Source organism: Coffea eugenioides, chromosome 11 (genome assembly GCF_003713205.1).
Source record: "Coffea eugenioides isolate CCC68of chromosome 11, Ceug_1.0, whole genome shotgun sequence".
In the NCBI taxonomy this organism is placed as follows: domain Eukaryota; kingdom Viridiplantae; phylum Streptophyta; class Magnoliopsida; order Gentianales; family Rubiaceae; genus Coffea; species Coffea eugenioides.
The window spans coordinates 38,111,328-38,131,427 of NC_040045.1; the positions used below are offsets into that span (position 1 = coordinate 38,111,328).

Sequence of the window (20,100 nt, forward strand, 5' to 3'; positions counted from 1 at the left end):
CACATTGAAGGGCAATTTATGTTGGAGAGCTTCAAGGATACGGCTATGGAGACGAAATTGCCCATGAAAAAGTTACTCTCCGTCTCTCATGATGGCATAAGTATATGAAGTGATCTAAACAGTACATATTTACTAGTTCGGTGGCATTTTTGGCATCTAAAAAATTTCAGTGACCAAAAGTGGAACATTTCAATAGTTTAGTGATATTTATGCAATTTGCTCTTTTTTTAAATGGCATTTTCCTGCTACATTTACCAAAAAGGCAAAAATCCAATCTCTTTTTCTTATGCAACAAAAAATAATGAAATAAATACCAAGTTTTAAAGACATTTGGCTATTTCCTTTCCTCTTTTCATACCATCATGTTGAACTTTAACAAGAAAATGATGAAGATTGTTGATGAGCAAGTTTTGAGGCATAGAAATGACAAGGGATTCCAACCCAGTAAGTATGTTTTTAATCTTGTACCAAAATATTGTAGGGCAAATACTTTTGAATCAGTAGGAACTCTCACAATACATGCAGACCCGTTTGGATTAGCTGTTTTTGGGGGTATTTTTGAAATATTTTACTATAGTAGTGTATATGAAAAAAATTTTACTATAGATATGTTTTTGTAATGTTTTTGGAGGGATTTTTGGAATATATTTTGGGGTAACTTTTCAAATTAAAATATTTTTATAGTACTTTTTAAAAATTAACACTACCGCCCACAACCACTACCACCACTATCCCCACGCACCACCACCACCACCCCTTTTCTCTTCCTCCTCCCTCTTCCCCTTCCCTCTTCCTCCTCCATTTCCCTTCCCCCCACCCCTTGGCCCTCTCCTCCCCCTCGATCTAGTCTCCCTCTTCCCCTTCCCTTCCCCCCACCCCTCGGTCCTCCCCTCCCCCTCGATCTAGTCTCGAGAAGATCGAGGCCTCTGGTCTCCAGATTGCAACCAGAAAGTTGTGCCCTTCTAGTCGCGATTAGGTCGCGACCACAACTAGAGGCCTTGATCTGGGGGTGGGAGGGAAAGGGAGGGCAGCAGAAAGAGGGAAAGGGAAGAGGGGAGGACAAAGAGGGAGGGGGTGGCGGTCGCAGTGGTGGTGATAGGTGAAAAATATTGTAGAATTCTTTTTTTTTTAAGTTATTATGTATATTTATGAGTTGTTTTTTATATATTTTATGAATCATATGATATTTTATTTGTTTTTTAGTTGTGGATTACTGTAACATTGTATTTAAAAAACTAGTTTTTAAAAACAGATCTATCCAAACGGAGCCATTTAATTCTGCCAATGAATTGATTGAAATAAGGGATATGAATTTTCTTCATGTTTCTTTCTGTTGTTTCATTGACTTACTTCATATTTAATCAACTTGTTGTGGATAGGTGAAATATGTGACATGTATATGTTTAGTCCCTTCATTTTTCTTCTCTGCTTGTTACAATTGTCCTCTGGATCGCTTAATATGTTTGAAGTTGATGGTCATTTTTGTATCTTTTTCTGTTATTCGTAAATATTTAGGCACATTACAGCAGTAGATTGTGGCTGCAACTTATTGGATTTGGATGTCTGGATGTACTGTAAAGAGGGAGATAACCATGAAAAAGTACTACAATTTTCCAGCGAAGCCGCTAACGCTGTAAAGTGCAAGATTTTGATAATGTAGTGTAGCAATTGATCAGAATGAATAAGAGGGCGAAAAGAGACAGACATAGCTAGCTCGTGACTCTTCCTATTTTTGCGCTAAAACCTTGAGATTCTTGAAGTGGTTTGAGACACACTGGAAATTGGAAGTTCCAGTGAAGGATAAAATGCAAACTCTTAAATGGAAGATAAACGTTCTCCAAGCCTTCTTCATCCACAAAAGGAAGCGGCACATTGATGACAAGAATTTGCAACTTCTCCTATGTCATATAGGTAGTGTGGTCTATGATACAACTCAGAACTTCATTCTGTCTAAAGGAAAATGTTGGACCTTCAAAGAAAAGTTGTGCCTTAAAATTTTAGATGTTATAGAGAAGCTGGATGTGAAAAAACCCCACACCCGACATGTTTATGCTATAGTATCCGACTCAACAATATCCACTTGTTATGAAGTTGATGTAAGTGATGGAGCTTCTTCAAGTGCTTCTGGAGCTTCTGAAGAATTATTTCAGCCGGAGGGCTCATTCAAATTTTCCTTTAACCAAAGAAAGGCAAGCCCTTGAGGAGAATTTGAGGTATCTAAAAATTTTTCTTGAGCTTGCTAAGACTTGGTGCTATAGGCATGAGATATTAAAAGGTCTCCTGACACATGCTGAAGCTGTGACCGACAGTGCGGCATGTCTCTTGTACTTGTGTTGTGAAGAAAGCGAGATGGATGATAATACTGTAAATGAGATGAAGGAATACATTTCTTGTCTAGTACAAAAGATTAAGCCTTTTCAGCCAAATGTGAGAGAGATTTATATCAATGCCCTCAAAGCTTCAGAATCATCACTACGAGACATCATTTCAGCAGATGAACCTGTTCTGCACTTTCTTTATACTCTTCTTGGCCATATGATAGAGTTATCAAAAGTGACGGCAAGTTTCAAGAGATCTGTAATGGATCAATTAAAAGCTTTGCACGAGAACCTACAGGTTACTAGATGTTATCTCTTTGATCCATCGGCTTTGCAGTACACAAAGAAAACTAAGAAAGTGAGTCATCTACTTTTGCACATCAAAGTCGTGCTCAGCCGTGCAGCATATGCTATTTATACATTTTATGGCAGTGATATTACTGAAGAAATGGCTAGGGAACTGAATCTTAAAATTGCTGATTTGCTTCTAGAGATAGAGGTTGTCAAGATAAAATCGAGATACGTCTATTTTAATATAATTCCAAAATCACTGAGGTCCATTTTCCCCAAAACTGATCAACTAGGCTTCACGGATTTGTGATAAAAAATCTTCAAGAGCTGCTAAGTTCAAAAGCTGATTCAATTCTTCAGCTGCAGTATCAAATGGAGATGGTCCTTTGAGGTATATTATCTCTCAGAGAAGAATTTTTTGAAATTTGGGATCTTTTCCGAGAACAGGAGGAACAGAGGGACCCTTGGATACGTTTCAAAGACATTGTGTACCAGACTGAATTTGTTATAGATTCATTTATCGCCAGAAGTGGTCATCTTTGGGAATAGAAAATGGGGCTGTTTGATGTCCTGCAACATATTAAGATTATCAACAGAAAGGTGAATGCTATTAAAATCAAGAGGACTACCAACACTCAAGTCCTCAAATTTCCAATGAACCTTGGTGGTTTTTCTTCTCTGGCTAGTTCAGGAAATTTTGTTGGATTGCGAGGTCCCAACCATGAAGCTGGAAATGAAACATAGAAGCCCACTGGTCATGTGGAGTATTTTGTTCATGAAGTGAAAAAGATCGCGGAGCAACTCACTAATGGTTTCACAGGTTTGTGCATACTTTCGATTATGGGAATGCCTGGCATTGGTAAAACAACACTAGGCAATTCAATATATGAAAATCCTTTGGTTCCCTTATGCTTTCATGCTCATGCAAGGTGTCACGTCAGTCATGCATATGAAAAGAGAAGACTGTTGCTTGAAATTTTACAGCTAGTTTGTGGGGAAACTGACCAAGTATGGAAAATGGAGGATGAAGATTTAGCTCTAAAGTTGTATCAAAGTCTCAAGGGCAAGAAGTATTTCATCTTCTTGGATGATTTGTGGGATATTAAACCATGGAATGATATAAAAGCCTCTTTCCCAGATGATGAGAGAGGTAGTAGAATTATGTTCACAAGCAGATTTCAACATATTGCTTTGGAAACTGGATGCATGAGCGTTACTTACCCTTTCAATCCAATATCAGAATCTAGGACCTGGGAATTGCTGCAAGTCAAGCTATTTGGAAAAGAAAGATGCCCTCAAGAACTTCTCGAAGTTGGACAGAAAATTGCAGCAGAATGCTGAGGCCTAACTCCTGCTGTGGATCTGACAGCTATGATGGTAAGAAACACAACACTTTGGGGGACAAATTGCTAATAGTTTAAATGCACACCTTCTTGAACATCAAGACAGACGGTGTATGCACATACTGGAACTTAGTTACAACCAGTTACCAGACCATCTGAAACTGTGCTTTCTCTATTTTGGAGCATTCCTTGAGAACAGGGAAGTGGCAACAAAAAATTTGATCCAGTTATGGATTGCAGAAGGATTTGTTCAACTGCAAAAAGATGATGAAGGAAGTTCAGAGGATGTAGCTTGAAATTACTTGAATGATTTAATTGCCAGAAGCCTTGTAATAGATTCCAAAAGAGGATCCTTCAATGGAGGAAAGCAAGCCGTGTTCATGATCTACTACATGATTTTGCGCTGGCAAGGCTAAAGAAGAGTGCTTCTTGCAGCAGCGTACATGTCTTGATTCCAAGGATTCGTCTTCTCATGCCCAGACATTGTATGAGCCATACCATCTTTGCATCTATTCTTATCGGGAGTGCTTCAAAGCATCAAAGCCTTTTGGCCCACGTGTCCGCTCTGTAGTATCATCAGCCCTTTTGCATTCTTGCCCGTTTGAGAACTTCAAACTTCTCAGGGTGCAGGATCTTTCAGGCATCCATGTTGACTTTACTTATTGCATATCCCAGTTGGTTCTTTTAAGATTCTTATCCATTCGCACTTCCTCAACAAGTATGCCAAGGGAAATAAGCAACCTGCAGAAGCTGGAAACTCTTCTAGTGAGAGCATATAATATAACAGAATGCAATTGCCTGACACTATTTGGAACTTGTTGAGATTGAGGCATCTCAAAATAGATGGGTCTTGCACTTTGCCACTATATAATCAAGAATTCATGGAGTAATTCTTCAGATTTAATAGCTTACAGACTCTTTCAACGCCATGTTTATTCTTCGATGAAAGTATTGAGAAGACAATGAGATTCTTACCCAACCTTCAAAAGCTGAGTAGCAGATTTCTGGATTCAGGGGATCATACTTCCAATTGCAATCGTTTTCCGATTTTGGACTTCCTCACTCGACTTGAGTCACTCAAAGTGCTCTACTGTGGCCAATTACTTCGTTATCATTGTGAATTCTACTTTCCACAAACTGTTAACTGTTAAGAAGTTGAAGCTCTCAAATTTTCGTTTACCATGGAGTACAATTTCAACCATTGGGAAATTGCCTAATCTTGAGGTTCTCAAATTATCAGCCATTTCCTTTCCCGGGAAAAGATGGGACATGAAAGAAGATTTTGTTTTTTAAACTCAAATTCTTGAAGCTAAAGACTTTGGACATTGCACATTGGAATGCCTCAGACTCGGAGGATCACCTCCCTTGCCTTGAGATACTCAAATTGTGAATGCCTGCCTCCTTGCTTAGGGGATATACCCACACTGCAGAGGATTGAGTTGCACAATTGCACTCCTTCTTCTTGCATTTCAGCCCAGACAGTCAAAGAAAAACCGGAGGAAATCGGAAATGATCAGATTGTCATCATCAGTTGATAATCCAGGACGTCATCGTGTACATCGGTGTACGTGGGTGTAAACATTGCAGAAAATATCTCCTGTTTCTCTTAACGAGTTCTTCCTGCAAGAGAGTGTTCCGTTTCATTCTTTTAATCCACTTTCTTCTTCACGTTATAAGCATGATCCATTCAGTTATACTTCATAACATTTTGATCATTGCCATCGGGAGTTAAAATGGAAAAGACCGATTTGTATTGCCATTCAACCATTCGAATAAAAAATGTGATGAACACTTGAAGTTTACCAGTTGCATGAATCTGGATGATCAGTTGTGGATCCTTTAATTGGCTGATTTCACTTTGTTTCCAATTAAAGCATTTCATTTAAATTCCTAACTCTGCAATTGAGATGTGCAAATTTTGAAATTAGACAACTCTTAAGTTGGCAAATGGATGGCCATCAAAATGACTGAACTGGTTATCTTTTGGGAAACTCTAAATTCTCTAATCAACTGCTGGACACCACTAATGAGTCCACTTTACTTGGTGGTGTTAGGGCATCAAGTTCATTAAGATACACCCTTTCCGCTTTTTAAATCTCATCCTTCTTCCATTAAAAGATTTTTTTTTTTGAAGCTCATTAAGATATAGCATTCCTCCTAAATTGAAACATTGAAGTATTGAACATTTTCTTATTTCCCCACCTATTATGCTTCCCGGTTTTGCATCAGAGTTAAGAGGGGCAAAAATGCAAGAACAATGGATTGAATTTAAATCGCAAGAGATTGAGACTCGAGAGTATGAGTTGTTACACCATAATCCAAGTTTAGTAGGATTTACATCTCAAAATGAATCCTGAGGTTAGTAAGATTTTCTCCAGATATTGTACTATAGGTTTAATTTTTTATTAAGTTTACTTTTCGACTTGTTTAATAACTGAGTTTAAGTTGGAAAAGGATGCTTATGCACAATAGTCCCTTATCTTCTTTAAAAATAATGGGAGCTCTTTCCAAATATTGAAAAAGAAATGTATTGGTATTTTCATAATCAACTTCAAGGATGAGGAACCAACCATTGGTGTCGGCCTAATAGGTAGGGGAAGGCTTTTAGAGTTCTCCTCGCTGTCAGATTCAAGGTTCGAACATGTGTCAATTGGAGATAGGAAGGATGTGAGGAGGAATAGAAGAGTTAAAAAAAAAAAAGGAAAAAAAACTTCAAGGATAACATGTGATTTTGGTGATTGTGGCAACAAACAAAACCCTCATTACCCTTTACTTTTTTGTCAATTTTCAAATTTGAAAACTTGACTCTAATTTTATGTCAATAATCACTAATCGTTATTGGATTTTTTTTTTTTTGGGTATAGTGAAACTTTATTCCATGATAAATAAAGGCATTACATCAGCTTCTGAGTTGAGTAGCTATATTATGTGTTAACAAACTGCCTCTCTATATACTTTTGGCCTTTTATTTTTTGTTCATTTTTTGCAAATACATGTGGCTTATTATGGAAAGTACTTTGGGCATCAACAAAAACTAAGGCCAACTCTATTAATACTTTAGTCTAGCTAAGACTGGTGGTACTATTGGTACCAAAATATCTATAATTATGTATTTGTATTCAAACTACCTTAATTTTCTCTTTTATGACATTTGAGTTGAATTTTCAATTTTTTGGATAATATTTTGTCATTTTTGTATCATTTTATCATTTTTTTGTTTTAGTTTTGGTAAGTTTTTTTGGTTTATTGTTAATGTTGACTTGTAAATGATCCATAGTGCTATTTCAGTTATGAGACTATCTTTTAATATGAGTATTAAATTCTTAATTCACCATTACTCAAAAGGATGTTTCATTTTTTATTGATTTTCATTAAAATATAGTAAAATGTATCTAATTATTGGAGAGCAGGGTAGTTTTGGTATCAAAACAATTAAGACCAAATTTTGCTTACACGCCTAACTAACTAAAACTCAAGGCACTTTTATATGGTAGAGTAAAGATAGATAGATATAAATAGATATAGATAGATGTACTACAGATTCCTTTGTTAACTTCTACTTCGTCCTTTCAAATCACTTATTTTAAGTCGAAAAAAGATGATTACACACAATAGCTCATTGGTTCTTTCAAAAATAATTGTAGCTTTTCTCCAAATATTTGAAAATAAATTTTATTGGGTTTTCATAATTTATTGTTGAAATTAATTGAGAGATTCCAAGCATTACAAGGGAGAGCCAAAAAGGAGAGGGCTCGAGAGTCGATCCGAGAATCTCACGATCACTTGATTAATCTCTGTATAAACTAAGTTAAGTCTTGGAGACCTTTCATGATTTGTTGGCCTATGGGAGAAAAACAAAAGGCTGAAGCAATAGAGAATAGGCCCTAACGTGATGGACATTACAATCTTATAAACTTTCTGAGACTTGAAATAAACCCTCTAATTTTGGATTTGCGCCCACAAACTAAAGCCAGATTACCCTTTAATTTTCAACCAATCTTTAAATTCATGAATTTTAGATTTTAATTTTGGTTATTTTCAGTCTCATTACCCCTTGATGATTCATGTTATAGAATACATGTAGTGGACTTGTTGCTGCACTGGATATTCTTTCGTATTTTAAAGTTAAACAAATACTTCAATAAAAGCAATTACATTATTGTCTTTCTGACTTGAGTAAGCTAAATTATGTGATAAGAAACAGTCCATCTATCCACTTTAGGCTTTTTTTTAAAAAAAATAAAAATAAAATAAAGAAAAGAAAGATGAATGATGAAATTCATGACATTTCTTCTTTGTGAACTATTACCATTAACTGATGGTTTAAAATTAAAAATAAAAAATGAAAAAAAATGAAATGAATGGTGCAATCTTGACATTTCTTCTTTGTGAACCAGAACACCAAATAACTAATGGTTGAGGCCCTCGATGATAGCATCTTGATCTTGATCATGTGACTCAATCTGCAAAAGTTTCATAAGGGTCAACCTAAAGTTACTACTATCTACATTGGAAATGCTCATTTACAGATGTTAGCACTCGAGATATTGAACAGTTTATTATTCTACAATGGTACATTCTGGCAATCATATATTATTCCATAGGAAACAGAGTATTAGAAGGAACCAATGGGACGTGGGTGTCCAGTCTCTGCATCCAAGTAGCAAAGGATAAAGTAGTTCCATGATCAAAATCAAACCCCTAGGATGAAGCACTCTTGACTCGGAGAATCTGCACATTCTGAGAAGAGAGTAAGAAGTAAGACTCTTCATGCACATTCAAAAGTTCACTAAAAGGAACAATCCAGACCAAATATATCTCCATTTGAACCACCGCTCTCTCTCACTTAAAAAACACCTCTTCATCCTCCAAATCATCAAGCACTAGTTTCATCCCAAGAACCAAGATCATTCGCTAAACATGTAACCATAATCACTAAACATACTGAAAGGAACAAAGATCATTCAAGCTGTTTTCTGGCTTGCAAAGTCACTGCAAAGTAATTACTACCAAGGCTTCCTTATCTTTCAAACTGTATGAAAACAAAACGACTAGCATGTTAAAACATATATAATATACCCATGCAATCAAACTATTAGCCATTAGCCAAAGCTTCCAAATTCCAACATTATTTTGTTTACTACTACATGTGAAACAGTATATGATTTTTCACCTTTTAGTGCACAATAGCCAACTGCCTTCTGTTACTACCACACGAGAAGTTCTGAAGCAGCAATCTTGGTCCCGAAAAGACAGGCCCGATAATCTGCCTCTCAAATTTGCCAAGGATGTGCATTACAAAAATGCTGATGATTTAAACCTATTACAGGCCTATATCTTTAAAAGATGCTAAACTAAACTAGACATAAACGAACACAACAGACAAGTACACAGACCGATGTTGAGGGTCATTAAGAGTTCTGCAATCAATTTTGCCTGTCCAAAACTCAAATTGAATGGGGCTCTTTTTTAGGATGAAACTTAGAATATCCAGAATTACCTTCCACTCTGCCATTTATTGTGTAACCACAATCCAACTCCTTCCATGTAAATTCATCTCTCTCTTGGTCTCTCTGAGTCAGAACAGGTTGTGATCTGTCAACTAGCCAGTCATCCATCGGGTCAATGTCTTCACTTGCTAAGTCATTTGCTATACCTAGGTTGAAATTTTGAAGTTGTAGATTATAATGCACAAATACCATTGCAGCCAGCCTCTCTTGCTCTATTGGGTTCCTCCCTGTAGTGAGTAACTTCTCAGCCAAGCTCCTCTTCAGATTATATTTTGTGCCACCAGTACATGTCTGGCTTAAGATTCGAATAGCAAGTTGCTGCAACTGAGGATATCCACTTCCATACTTGAACCACCAGCTTTCTGAAACAAATACATAAATCAGAATAACTAAATTTGGACTAGATGATTAATTATTAAAGCTGAAGTATGTATAATATCACCTAGAGAAGACTGCAGATCGGAACTTCCTTGACCAAAATTACCCTTTGCTGCACGATACTCTTCAATCTGCAAACTTATCATATCTTGACAACCAGGATCTTCAACCAAACGTACAATACAGCACAGAAGGCCGCTGGTAATTTCTGAATCTGTATAGAAATCATTAACATAAAATAACTTCGGATTCAAGAAATACCCTGCGGCATGGAGAGGGCTATGTAAACGTCCATTCCAGATGTCATCAATTGCCTTCCAAAATGGCATGTATGTAGATTCCTTGTCACTGAGTTCCTCTCTGATTGTTTCTTTGGCCTGATCCATTATCTCATATATATTACCCAATTGTGGGTTATTATTCTTTGTTATCAAGTCTATAACACGCACAAGTGGTATGGTCGCCTTAACAACCAATTCTGCTCCAGTCCAAAACGAGCAATCAGCCACCAAGTCAGCCACTCTTTTTCCTTCCATTGAGGAAGCCCATCTCGAGGCCTTCCAAGCAGACGAAAGAAACATGTTCTGCAAGATCTCTTGTTCAGAGACCATATTCTCAAGAGTTAAGAAAGGCTCTGTCAACTTGAACTTGGATTGTCTAACCAAGTACTTGATGGAAGTGTGACTTCTCAGAAGTTTCAGAACAGTTGCATGGCTATGCACAAATCTTGTGATAGTTTTTGCCTTATCTATTGTCTCTTTAACCTTATTCATTGTCCCCATTTTCTCCAACATAAGTTCTAGACAATGAGAAGCACAAACTGTCCAGAAAAGTGTCTTGTATTTTCCCATCACCAGTTTGCCAACAGTCTCCATCCAGGATGACTTGGAGTTTGCAATGATTTGGACTACATTCTGAACATCAACTTCCTTGAGGACATCATCCAGGAATTCCAGCATGCAACTGCCCTCCTCATCAAACCCAGAAATGTCTGCAGATCGAATGTAAATTGTACCTTTTGGGCAGGCCACTAGAACATTCAGAAGTTTCCGACCTGTCAACTCTTCCCACCCATCCAACAAGATGCTACACCCTGTCTTCATCCATGAACTCTTAATCTCTCTCACATACTGTTGCATCTCTTCCACTGATTCCTGCAGGATCCACCCTCTTAAATCCTCAGAGCTAGGAATCGGGTATGCTGTATGTTCAGAACCAAACTTCGCATTCATCATTTTCTGAAAGCTAGGACATCTTGCAGCATCCAAGTCAATTCCTGTTTCATAGAAGAATCTACCTATCAGCTTCTGAAATTCCCTTGAAGAGGAACATTGGTTACTCGCAGCTGATTGAGAACCAAGTGTCATATTGGTACCAGAGGCTGACAGAGATCCATGGTTTTCAGATGGTGCAGCAATCTTCCGCCGTTTTTCACTTCCCATGCCAGAAGTTTTTGTACGCCCTGGATGATAAGGCTCTGCAGAATTTGGACGAGGCAATGAGTTTCTCCTTGAAGGGAGGTTAGGGGAACAAAGTTCCCCAACTTCCCTACTGACATTTCCTGTATTCTTTTCAAGTAACTCATCTCGAAATACTTCCATCACATTGTTAGGAACTTGCACACAAGGAACCACATTACCCCGGATTCCTCCTAAGTGGTACTTAAGGCGACTAAACCCACTGACAACCTTTCCACAATAATTGCACCTGATTCGCGTCTTCTTCTCATCAAGAGCTGTCCCATGGTCTTGAATTTTAGCCCAAAGATCCTTTGAAGCCATAACCGTAATTTTATTAGACCCAATATGGCGCACACAAGTTCTCCAATCAGCAAGGATCTAAGGAAGCGTTAAAAGATGAGCTGCATCAAAGCATGAAGGAAACATACAATGAGCATCATTACTAGGAAACTGGTTAACGCCATTAGAGTTGCTTCTGGAATGTCCTCCAACTGACTAACAGTTTTATATAGCTCTCACGCCCATCACACATGCTACACTAGGCAAAAATCTTAAAATTCTAGATGTGTATACTTGGTAAATGGAAAAAGGCCATGTTGAAAGCACAACAGAGGAGAAAATTTCACATGTAGACCAATTTGGTTCTGCGATTAATTGATGAGAGATTGTTGCTGATGAATTAGGATTTGTTAAGCAGTAGAATATCAAATTGATTTTCTTTTCAACAAAGAAAAAGAACTTGAGCCCAAACCATAAGAATACAAGGAATTTTTTAAACAACTTTTGTTGTCCAAATGGTAATTAGGACAACACTCTCTCTGCAAATTTTCCAAGGACAACATGATAATTGTTCAAACCAAAAACCATGCATATAAAACATTCAAGGAAGGGGAAAAAGGAAGGATGAGAAAAAAATGACAGAACCTAAAGCCACTGAAGCAGTGCGACCACAACTCATGAAAGCAGAAATACAGATAATCCACTCTCTCTCTCTCTCTTCCCCCCCCCCCCCCTCCCTTTCCCTTTTTTCAAGATAACAGTCTAAAAATAGGAGATTTTTTCTGGGATATCATCAGAAAAAGATTTTCAAAATGTGGAAGGGAAAAGTTGCACCAGATTGTAATGTCATTGACACCAAAAGCAACAGGGAAACTGCAGCAAGCAAGGAAGTGCAGATAGGCAATTCAATCCACGAGAAGGAAATAAGATGCGGAGAAAGGATAGACTTTACCTGGTGGGTTGGCACGAGGGCTGTAAGTCAAATACTGAGCAGATATATTTCTTTTGCAGGACAACAACTACAGTAAAGAACAAAGGCAAAGACATCTACAAGTGATAGAAGAGGGAGGACTCTTAGTCATACAGCTTTTTTTCTTCCAGAGCCACTCCAAAAGTTTTCAACCTTGAAAGGAAAAAAGACTGCAGCTAGCTCCGTAGCAAGCACTTGTAAAGTTGAGATGACACTTGCAAATAATGACAATGACAGATGAGGATGGAAATGGACAATTCTGAATAAGATTTATGTCAAACTATATCCCACTATTCCCACCGACCCACCGACCGACCGATCAACCAGCAAGGCCCTGTTTGGTTCCAGCAATCCAGTGGGGAAAGGAAATCGAGCAAAACTGCATGGTATTCCAATGTTAGGTTACATCCTCTCTTGTTTGGTTACCAAAAGAAAATTGGTTGGCAATGGGAAAAAGGATTTCCAAAAGGTACTATTCCTTGGCTTGGATTGTAAATCTTGTGAAAGAAATGAAGATAGAAAATAGCAAATAGGAAAGAAATTTCATCCTCGAGTAAAGATAATCCATCTACTGGAAAAAATTAAACTCAAACAATTGACAGTTTCAACTCTTAAACAAACACAAAAAGTTGGACCACTTTTCCATAAGTTCTAATTTCAAATTAATATTTTTTTGGTTGCTTCACTTCCCTCACCAACCAAACTCCATCCTGTGCCCGAAAAAACAGGTTAAACAACAAAATAAAATAAAATGCATCCAAGTGAAGAATTACAAAAGACCCAGAAACCTATGGAAAAAACAATGTAGCTAAATAATAATAATAATAATAATAATCTACTCCTGATCTTTATAGTGGTAATCAACAAGACACTATTCTCCATATTATAATGTCAAAAGCCCATTTCCATTGACTTTGTTCTGGACTGGGCAGTACAATTCCTGTAACACAATCCTCCTTCCACAAAATTTCATCTAATTCAAGAAGGGTGCATTCACGATGAGAAGCACTACGCTGTGCTCATTTGATTTCAAGCCAATTATCATAAGGATTTACTTGGATAACAAAAAAAAAATTTCTTTTGATAATACATTGAGGTGAAGTTTATAAACCAAGGCCTCTTGTTACTAAAGAGACAAAACCAAAAGTTCTTTGGCCACAATAGTAATGATTGGGTGACCATGATTTTTTGGTGCTGCAATTACATTTCCATCAGATTTGTTAATGCAAATGCAGTGCCAGCTAAGAACACTAGACTCAGGCATTACAGTAAGGAAAGATAAGCAGGTGAATATTCACATCAAAAAGCACTATATAAACCTCATACCATTTTAGTGATAGCAAACACATCGTTACTAATTTAAAAAATATTGTTGGTTTTTTGGGGCATAAACTAAGAAACATCACCTTAGTGTTGCAAAAAAAAAGCTTATAAAAGACTTGTATTGAAGCTGAAGATAAGCTTGTGTTATTCATTCATCAACTCACTATTTATAGTGATTACATGAAACAAACTAGCAAATATCCAATTAACAATTATCCTAAAAGTCACAAGAAAATATAATCTTCTTCTACTAGCAAATCTTAGCAAAAATATTTGTTAACAAACCAACATGATATTTGGTTAACAAATATCCTTATTCTTCTAATAACTAAATTATTTTGATACCAAACATAATCTAACAAAATCTGTAGGAAAAGTTGGCATATCTCAACAAATATCCATGACAACCAGCTTATAATTAAACACATCCTTACTAAGTAAACACATCCTTACTAATAAAAAAAAATCCATGACAACCAGCTTATAATTCAATAAATGCAAGAACAGAAAATCCAAAAGGCACAGACTGGACCGCATACCAGCTTGTTATTCAAGAAATGCCAGAACAGAAATCCAAAAGGCACAGACTGGACCATATATGCATACATACAAACGCACATATATATAACTCATCAAGCATGGGGAACACAACCCAGCTGCAAAGTAGCTAAATCTTTAGCTAGACACTATATATCAAATCTCCTGAAAATAACAATAATAAAAAATAAAGATACATGAAAGGTACTAGACATCAACAAGGTTATCAATCCACGCCACATGATACCTGTGGCTCCAACATGCTGTTGCACAATTTCAAATTTGTGCAAGACATCCAGAGGCACTAGTTGTAAAGGAGCATGATGTGGGTCCTCCCATAGCACCAATGTCTTATCTGGAAACAAACAATTAACCAGTATCAACTTTACTCATTCACAGCAGGATGTATACCTGCCCAATTGTATGCAGGTTGATCAAATCTCATAAATGAAGAAAAAAGTATTTACAGGCTTCATTTTGATTTCAAAAGATACATATACACAATTTACACAAGGACATTACTGATGCCATTAGCCAAAGAGAATAGGAACATCATAGGACACGATAAGTCGCAGAATCACTATGGCTTACCATATCTCCAAAAGAAGACTTGAGAACTTCAAGATTCATAGTGTCAATGGTATTTACAAGTACATCATATGAGATCAAACAATATAATCCAGGATTCAGCACTGATCAAGATTGAAGACCATGCTTAGAAATAAGTGGACTGTGATCACATACTCGGCATAAGAACACTAGAAACTGTCAAACAGATTCAGCAATGAAACATCACCATAAAGCTGAGAAAATGAACACAAAGTATCTTTTGTTCAGTCAATGCAACTATTTACAAGACTCACAAACATGAATAAAAGGACTCAGAATTCCTAATCAGTATCTGGAACTAAAAACTTCATTATGTCAATACCCATAGGGGGGAAAAAACCATCAGAGAGAAATTCAAGAAAAAGAAATGATTGTCAAGTCTCTGAAACAATCCTAAAGGGGAAAAAATCATCTTGAATTGTGCCTGGAACTCCAGGAATAATTGGAAAAGTCATGCATTTTTAAACACGTTAATATCAGGTTTATGGGTTGAACTAGGTCTCTAGGATTATAACAAAGAATGACCTTGAACTGGATAAGAAGTATTCTATTTAAATATTACAGGTACAGATAAGAACATTTATGAGTTATCAGTGTTTGAAAAAGGTAACAAATTGAAAGAAGACTCCTTTTCAAGATTAATCAATCAATTGACTCCAAAATCCTAATGAATAAGAGTCAGCTTCTTCAATGCAGAATGATCAGAGATTACTCAACAGACCTAAAAGCTACAAGGAAAAGACAGCACGTGCTTCATTCAATTCAATCAACTCAGTTATTTTAGACAGCAGAGTACCAGTTATTAATAGCTCTAGCAACATTTTGGGTTCCCAAACAACACGGAACAACAAGGACAGTAGTTCACGGAATTGAACGAATATGAATGGTTACAAAGTCTGAGTTATAGACAGAGTGGACAACATTGACATGCAGTTGAGACAATGTTAAATAGGTTCCAGAGTAAAATGCAAAACACACAATCATAGATACTTAAAAGAGATTATCGAATTGCAGCTGAACTAAACATTTTAACCACATTTTTAGATCTAAATGCCACTGTTTTATTAAACAACATAAAACAGGCATAGCGTCTTGGACACCAATAATTGCTATAACCAACAATTATAAGAAACTGCGAATAGGGGCAGTTGGACCAAGTTGCTTGCAAGCCGCTTTCGACCAGCTTGGTCAACAGCTCAACTGGACTTAGAGTTGACCAAGCTTGAGTTGAGCTAGAATGCAGCTTGAGCATCACTTGAGTTGAGCTCATAATTCATGAAAAGTTTTATTCTATCTATTCTTGAGAATTCCATTATTCCATAATAATTGAGCTCAATAGGCTTCAACTCAGGCTCAATAAGCCTTGACTCATTCTGTAGCTTACTCAAGTTGAGGTGGAGTAAGTTAATTTTTCCTTTTTTAATCAAATCTACCTTGAGTACACTTTCAGGAGCTCAACTTTGAAAATTCAACTCGAGCACTCCAATTTTGGTACAGTTGACTCAGCTCGTTAACACCCATATGCAATACTAGCCATGGTTAGACATCAGTGCATTCAGCAACATCAAACATCATAAACACAACCACAAATATATATACAAAACGTAACCACATCTTGAATTTACAAGGTAAAAATAGATCAAAATTTCTGATATAGCCTATACATCAAAAAACCCAGTACACAGTTTTTACATGTTCTACTAATTAAAATGGCACATTTATGACATCAGAACAACTAGTTAACACTGGGCCGATGTTGCCTTTGATTTGGATAAAGAAAATAACTTTCCTCTAAGACTTGTTATACTTCGTAGAGAAACAGCTTTAGGCTTGACAATATGGAATTCAACAGATACATAAAGAACAAATCTCGTAACTGCTTTCAGCGTCTTCAAATTTAGAAACTAACAAGAAAAAATAAACAAAAACAAGAAAAAATATAGAAATTGGAAAAGATACAACAGGAGAAGAAACATCAAGCCAGAGCATCACTCCAGCTTCTTGGCTTCCCCATTTCATTGAAAAGACAAAAAGAAAAAGAAAACTTGAGCAAGAAAACTTGAGCTAGTACTTACAAACTAGTAATTATCCAAGTTCAAGCAACTAAATCCATACTTAACCAAAGTACATCAAAATCATAACTTTTCAGAAACCCTTTATAGAATTTAGCAATTCCAAGATAAAAGAACTTGACAAAAAGCAGATGAAGATCTACCTTCTTGCTTTTCAAGTAGGAAAAATTGTCTGATCAGCTTAAAACTGAAGTCTTTTGATCATCTAAGTAAACTTAGCACAAAACCCTGCAAGATTTCAACCAAACATACACAAGTTTAGCACTCTGTAAAGACAACAATCTTTTTGCTGTTGATGGAACAATAAAAATTCAATCTTTCCGTCTTATTGACAAATAAATGCAATGTCGGGCTCCAGTGAGAGCAGTAAAGAACAACAGCATCAAAGGATATCTACTAGTAGCATATTACCTTATTTCTTGTTTCCTCTTCTGCTTGGACGAAAAATCAAGAGCAAAGTCAAGAGAAAGCAGAGAGTTGAAATTGAAGGAAGAGGGGATTTTCAGACGAGGGAAAGAAAAGAGGTTTTTGTTTCGAGATAAGAAAGTAGGCGCTTATTTATGTCTTTGCAGTTTCCCCAGTTTCTCACATTTATGGTAGGTGGAATTACTATTTTAGTCTCCAAAGTTTTGGACTATTTCAATCTAGTATTTAAGTTTTGGCTTTTTGGTGAAATGAGTACTTTATAAGTAAAGATGTTGAGAAATAAGGAAAGGAGAATGATAAATAAGTGAATAATCAAACCACGTAATCTGAGATTTTATTTAACCAAAAAAGTAAGAAAAGATCTAGCACCCTTCGAAAATTAAAATGACGTAGAATTTTATTTGTTTTAACCTTAATAAAATTTATAAAATGTTTATTAAGGTTAAAAGAAATAAAACTCTATGTCATTCATAACCAAATAATGTACATGTCAAACATTAAAATGTATAGGGAAAAAGCATCCCATAGAACAAAACTTACCAAAAAGCTAAACACATTTCATTGGCAAAAGATTAATTGTGAGTACTTTGATTTATTACTATACACCGATGCATTTACATTATTATAATCTAAAGAATATTTTGCATTGTCATCTGTATTAATTTTTCTTAAGAGACTATGGAGATTCCAAAATTACATCATGTACAAATGCTTGAATTATGGATCTTGCTGATATACTTGTATTAAAAAAAATTAAATAATAAGGTCAATTATTGATATCCTTTTTTAATTGAAATTCTATACAATCTGCATTATTTGTAGCTATAATTTGCTATACTATATTTTTTATTGTGATTAGAGAACTATTAGTGTATGCTTCAAAGTGTGGTCTTTATTGACAGGAGAAACATCGATTGCTCAATAATGGTTATTATATACCTTTTCCTTTTATAAAAATTAAAAAATAAACAAAGTGTTCTGGTATCCAACGATGGTTTGATTGTATTCAACAAAACTAGGAGGCAAGAACCGCACGCTGCGTGGTAGGAATAAAAGTGTGAATGCCCAGCTCAGTATGATGAGCTTGAATGCTGCATGAACAGACTGAACATATGGTGTAAGAAAGGCGATATAAATAGGAAAATAAGGAAAACGGAGTTAACATTAAAGCTGTAAAACAACGGTTCAAAGCTGATTAAGGCATACAAGGTTTTTTAGAAACGTTGAAAGACATCTGAGAAATAAACAAAGCGAACTTAAAAACAGAACGAACAGGGGGCTAAATATTAAAATTGTAGTGCAATGGATACATTCTTTCATTCCCTTTCTGGTTGAAGATGATGATGGAAAAACAGGATTTGGATTGTGGAATGAAGAGAAGAACTTCGCCATCTTGAAGTTCATGGTCTGCAAAGAACGTGCTCCAATTTTGATCAAATGTTGCCGCGGTCATTCCAAGACTATATGTTCGGTGTCCACTAGCGATATTGATAGTTGGAGTTTTGGCTTCATGTAATCCCGGGGTTATATATTGTGGAAGGGCCTGTTAATAACCAAGTATAAGATATGACTAATAGGGAAAAAAATCCAAAAAAAAAAGAAAGTTGTATGCTCACCAACGTGTATCTATGGCATCTAGTATAAAATTGGTAGAAAGTAGTAAATGCCGCCAGATTATGGCCGAAGAATGGATGTATGGATGATGTAATACGGTTCGAGTTTTCGACAACCGCAGAATCTGCATGAAAATCAATTGCCTTTAACGAACATGAATGCTATAAAGCAAAATAAGGAGAAAGACTACAGAAGAGAATAATTTCCTGGTTGGTTTTTTTGATAATTTGGCACCATTGGCAAAGGCAATGTCCATGGCATCAATGTGAGGATTTGTGTTGTGCCAAAAGCCAACGCATTGCAGGCTAAATTCCCTCTACATCGCAGGAAAAGCAAGTCATTTTCGTGAATCAGGTTGTCTGTGCAATAGGATTCCCAGCCTTGTTCAAAGCACCCATCATTGATTGTTACATGCCAAACAGCGATTCCATGGAATAACTTCATAATTTGGCCGTTTTTGAAGCAAGCTAATTTAAAAATAGAACCGGGAATTTTCTGTGGGGGGGAGAAGGGGAGAAGAAAATGTAGATGTTAGGGAAAGGGTACAAGCTATAGCATTTTTTTTCCCTATTCTTTTTTACAAGATAATATACGAAACATGTTTCTGCAGATTCGAACACATCATAATGTAACACCACGGATTTCCTTTTGAAACTTCATTCATCAAAGGCGCATGGCAATCTAAAAAAATATAAAGAGCAGAAGAACTATAATTTATCATCACAAGCAACGAATCGCAGGTATGCCATAAGAAAGCAAGGAACACACGGTTTGGTGCAAAAGCTTCAGAACAAATATCAATGATATTTTACAACCATTGTTCAACTGAGGCAGGAGAGTACAGCGAGGGTTCACCCATGTATTTTAAAACCATTGGATAGGCTTTAAAGAAACTCCTCTTGGGAGAATAGAATGCTTTTCCTTGATATGACTGGATAACAGTTGCGGCGTGAACTTGAGAGCCATTGAA

General features: G+C 36.4%; 2 protein-coding genes across 7 annotated transcripts; one reads left to right on the forward strand and one right to left on the reverse strand.

Moving 5' to 3' along the window:
* The first annotated feature begins 3,449 nt into the window (after positions 1-3,449).
* Positions 3,450-3,950, forward strand: LOC113752514 (putative late blight resistance protein homolog R1A-3). The gene has a single exon (XM_027296627.1). It carries the CDS (start codon positions 3,450-3,452, stop codon positions 3,948-3,950), a length of 501 nt encoding a protein of 166 aa, XP_027152428.1.
* A 4,360-nt stretch (positions 3,951-8,310) lies between these two features.
* On the reverse strand, positions 8,311-17,606 carry LOC113752917. 6 transcript variants are annotated; one of them, XR_003464928.1, is made up of 7 exons: positions 17,502-17,606; positions 17,234-17,318; positions 14,657-14,764; positions 12,532-12,928; positions 9,905-11,701; positions 9,126-9,824; positions 8,311-8,692 (listed from the first exon to the last, which is right to left on the reverse strand). XR_003464928.1 is itself a non-coding variant. In XM_027296970.1 (7 exons), the coding sequence occupies exons 5-7, from the start codon at positions 11,619-11,621 to the stop codon at positions 8,646-8,648; spliced, it is 2,127 nt and encodes a 708-aa protein (XP_027152771.1). In that variant the 5' UTR covers positions 11,622-11,701; positions 12,532-12,928; positions 14,657-14,764; positions 17,234-17,318; positions 17,502-17,606; the 3' UTR covers positions 8,311-8,645. The 6 variants fall into 6 exon arrangements, 5 of the variants coding, with proteins under 5 accessions (XP_027152771.1, XP_027152770.1, XP_027152768.1 ...); XM_027296970.1 differs by having other exon boundaries at positions 8,311-8,683; positions 9,453-9,824; XM_027296969.1 differs by having other exon boundaries at positions 9,453-9,824.
* Positions 17,607-20,100: the final 2,494 nt, after the last annotated feature.

Bases quoted from the DNA above. Each gene is read 5' to 3' on its own strand.
- LOC113752514 (XM_027296627.1), top strand. From the start codon at position 3,450: ATGGGAATGCCTGGCATTGGTAAAACAACACTAGGCAATTCAATATAT.
- LOC113752917 (XM_027296968.1), bottom strand. From the start codon at position 11,621: ATGGCTTCAAAGGATCTTTGGGCTAAAATTCAAGACCATGGGACAGCT. The intron at 9,825-9,904 runs GTGATATTATAC...TATTTGTTTCAG, and splicing joins CGATCTGCAGTCTTCTCTAG to AAAGCTGGTGGTTCAAGTAT.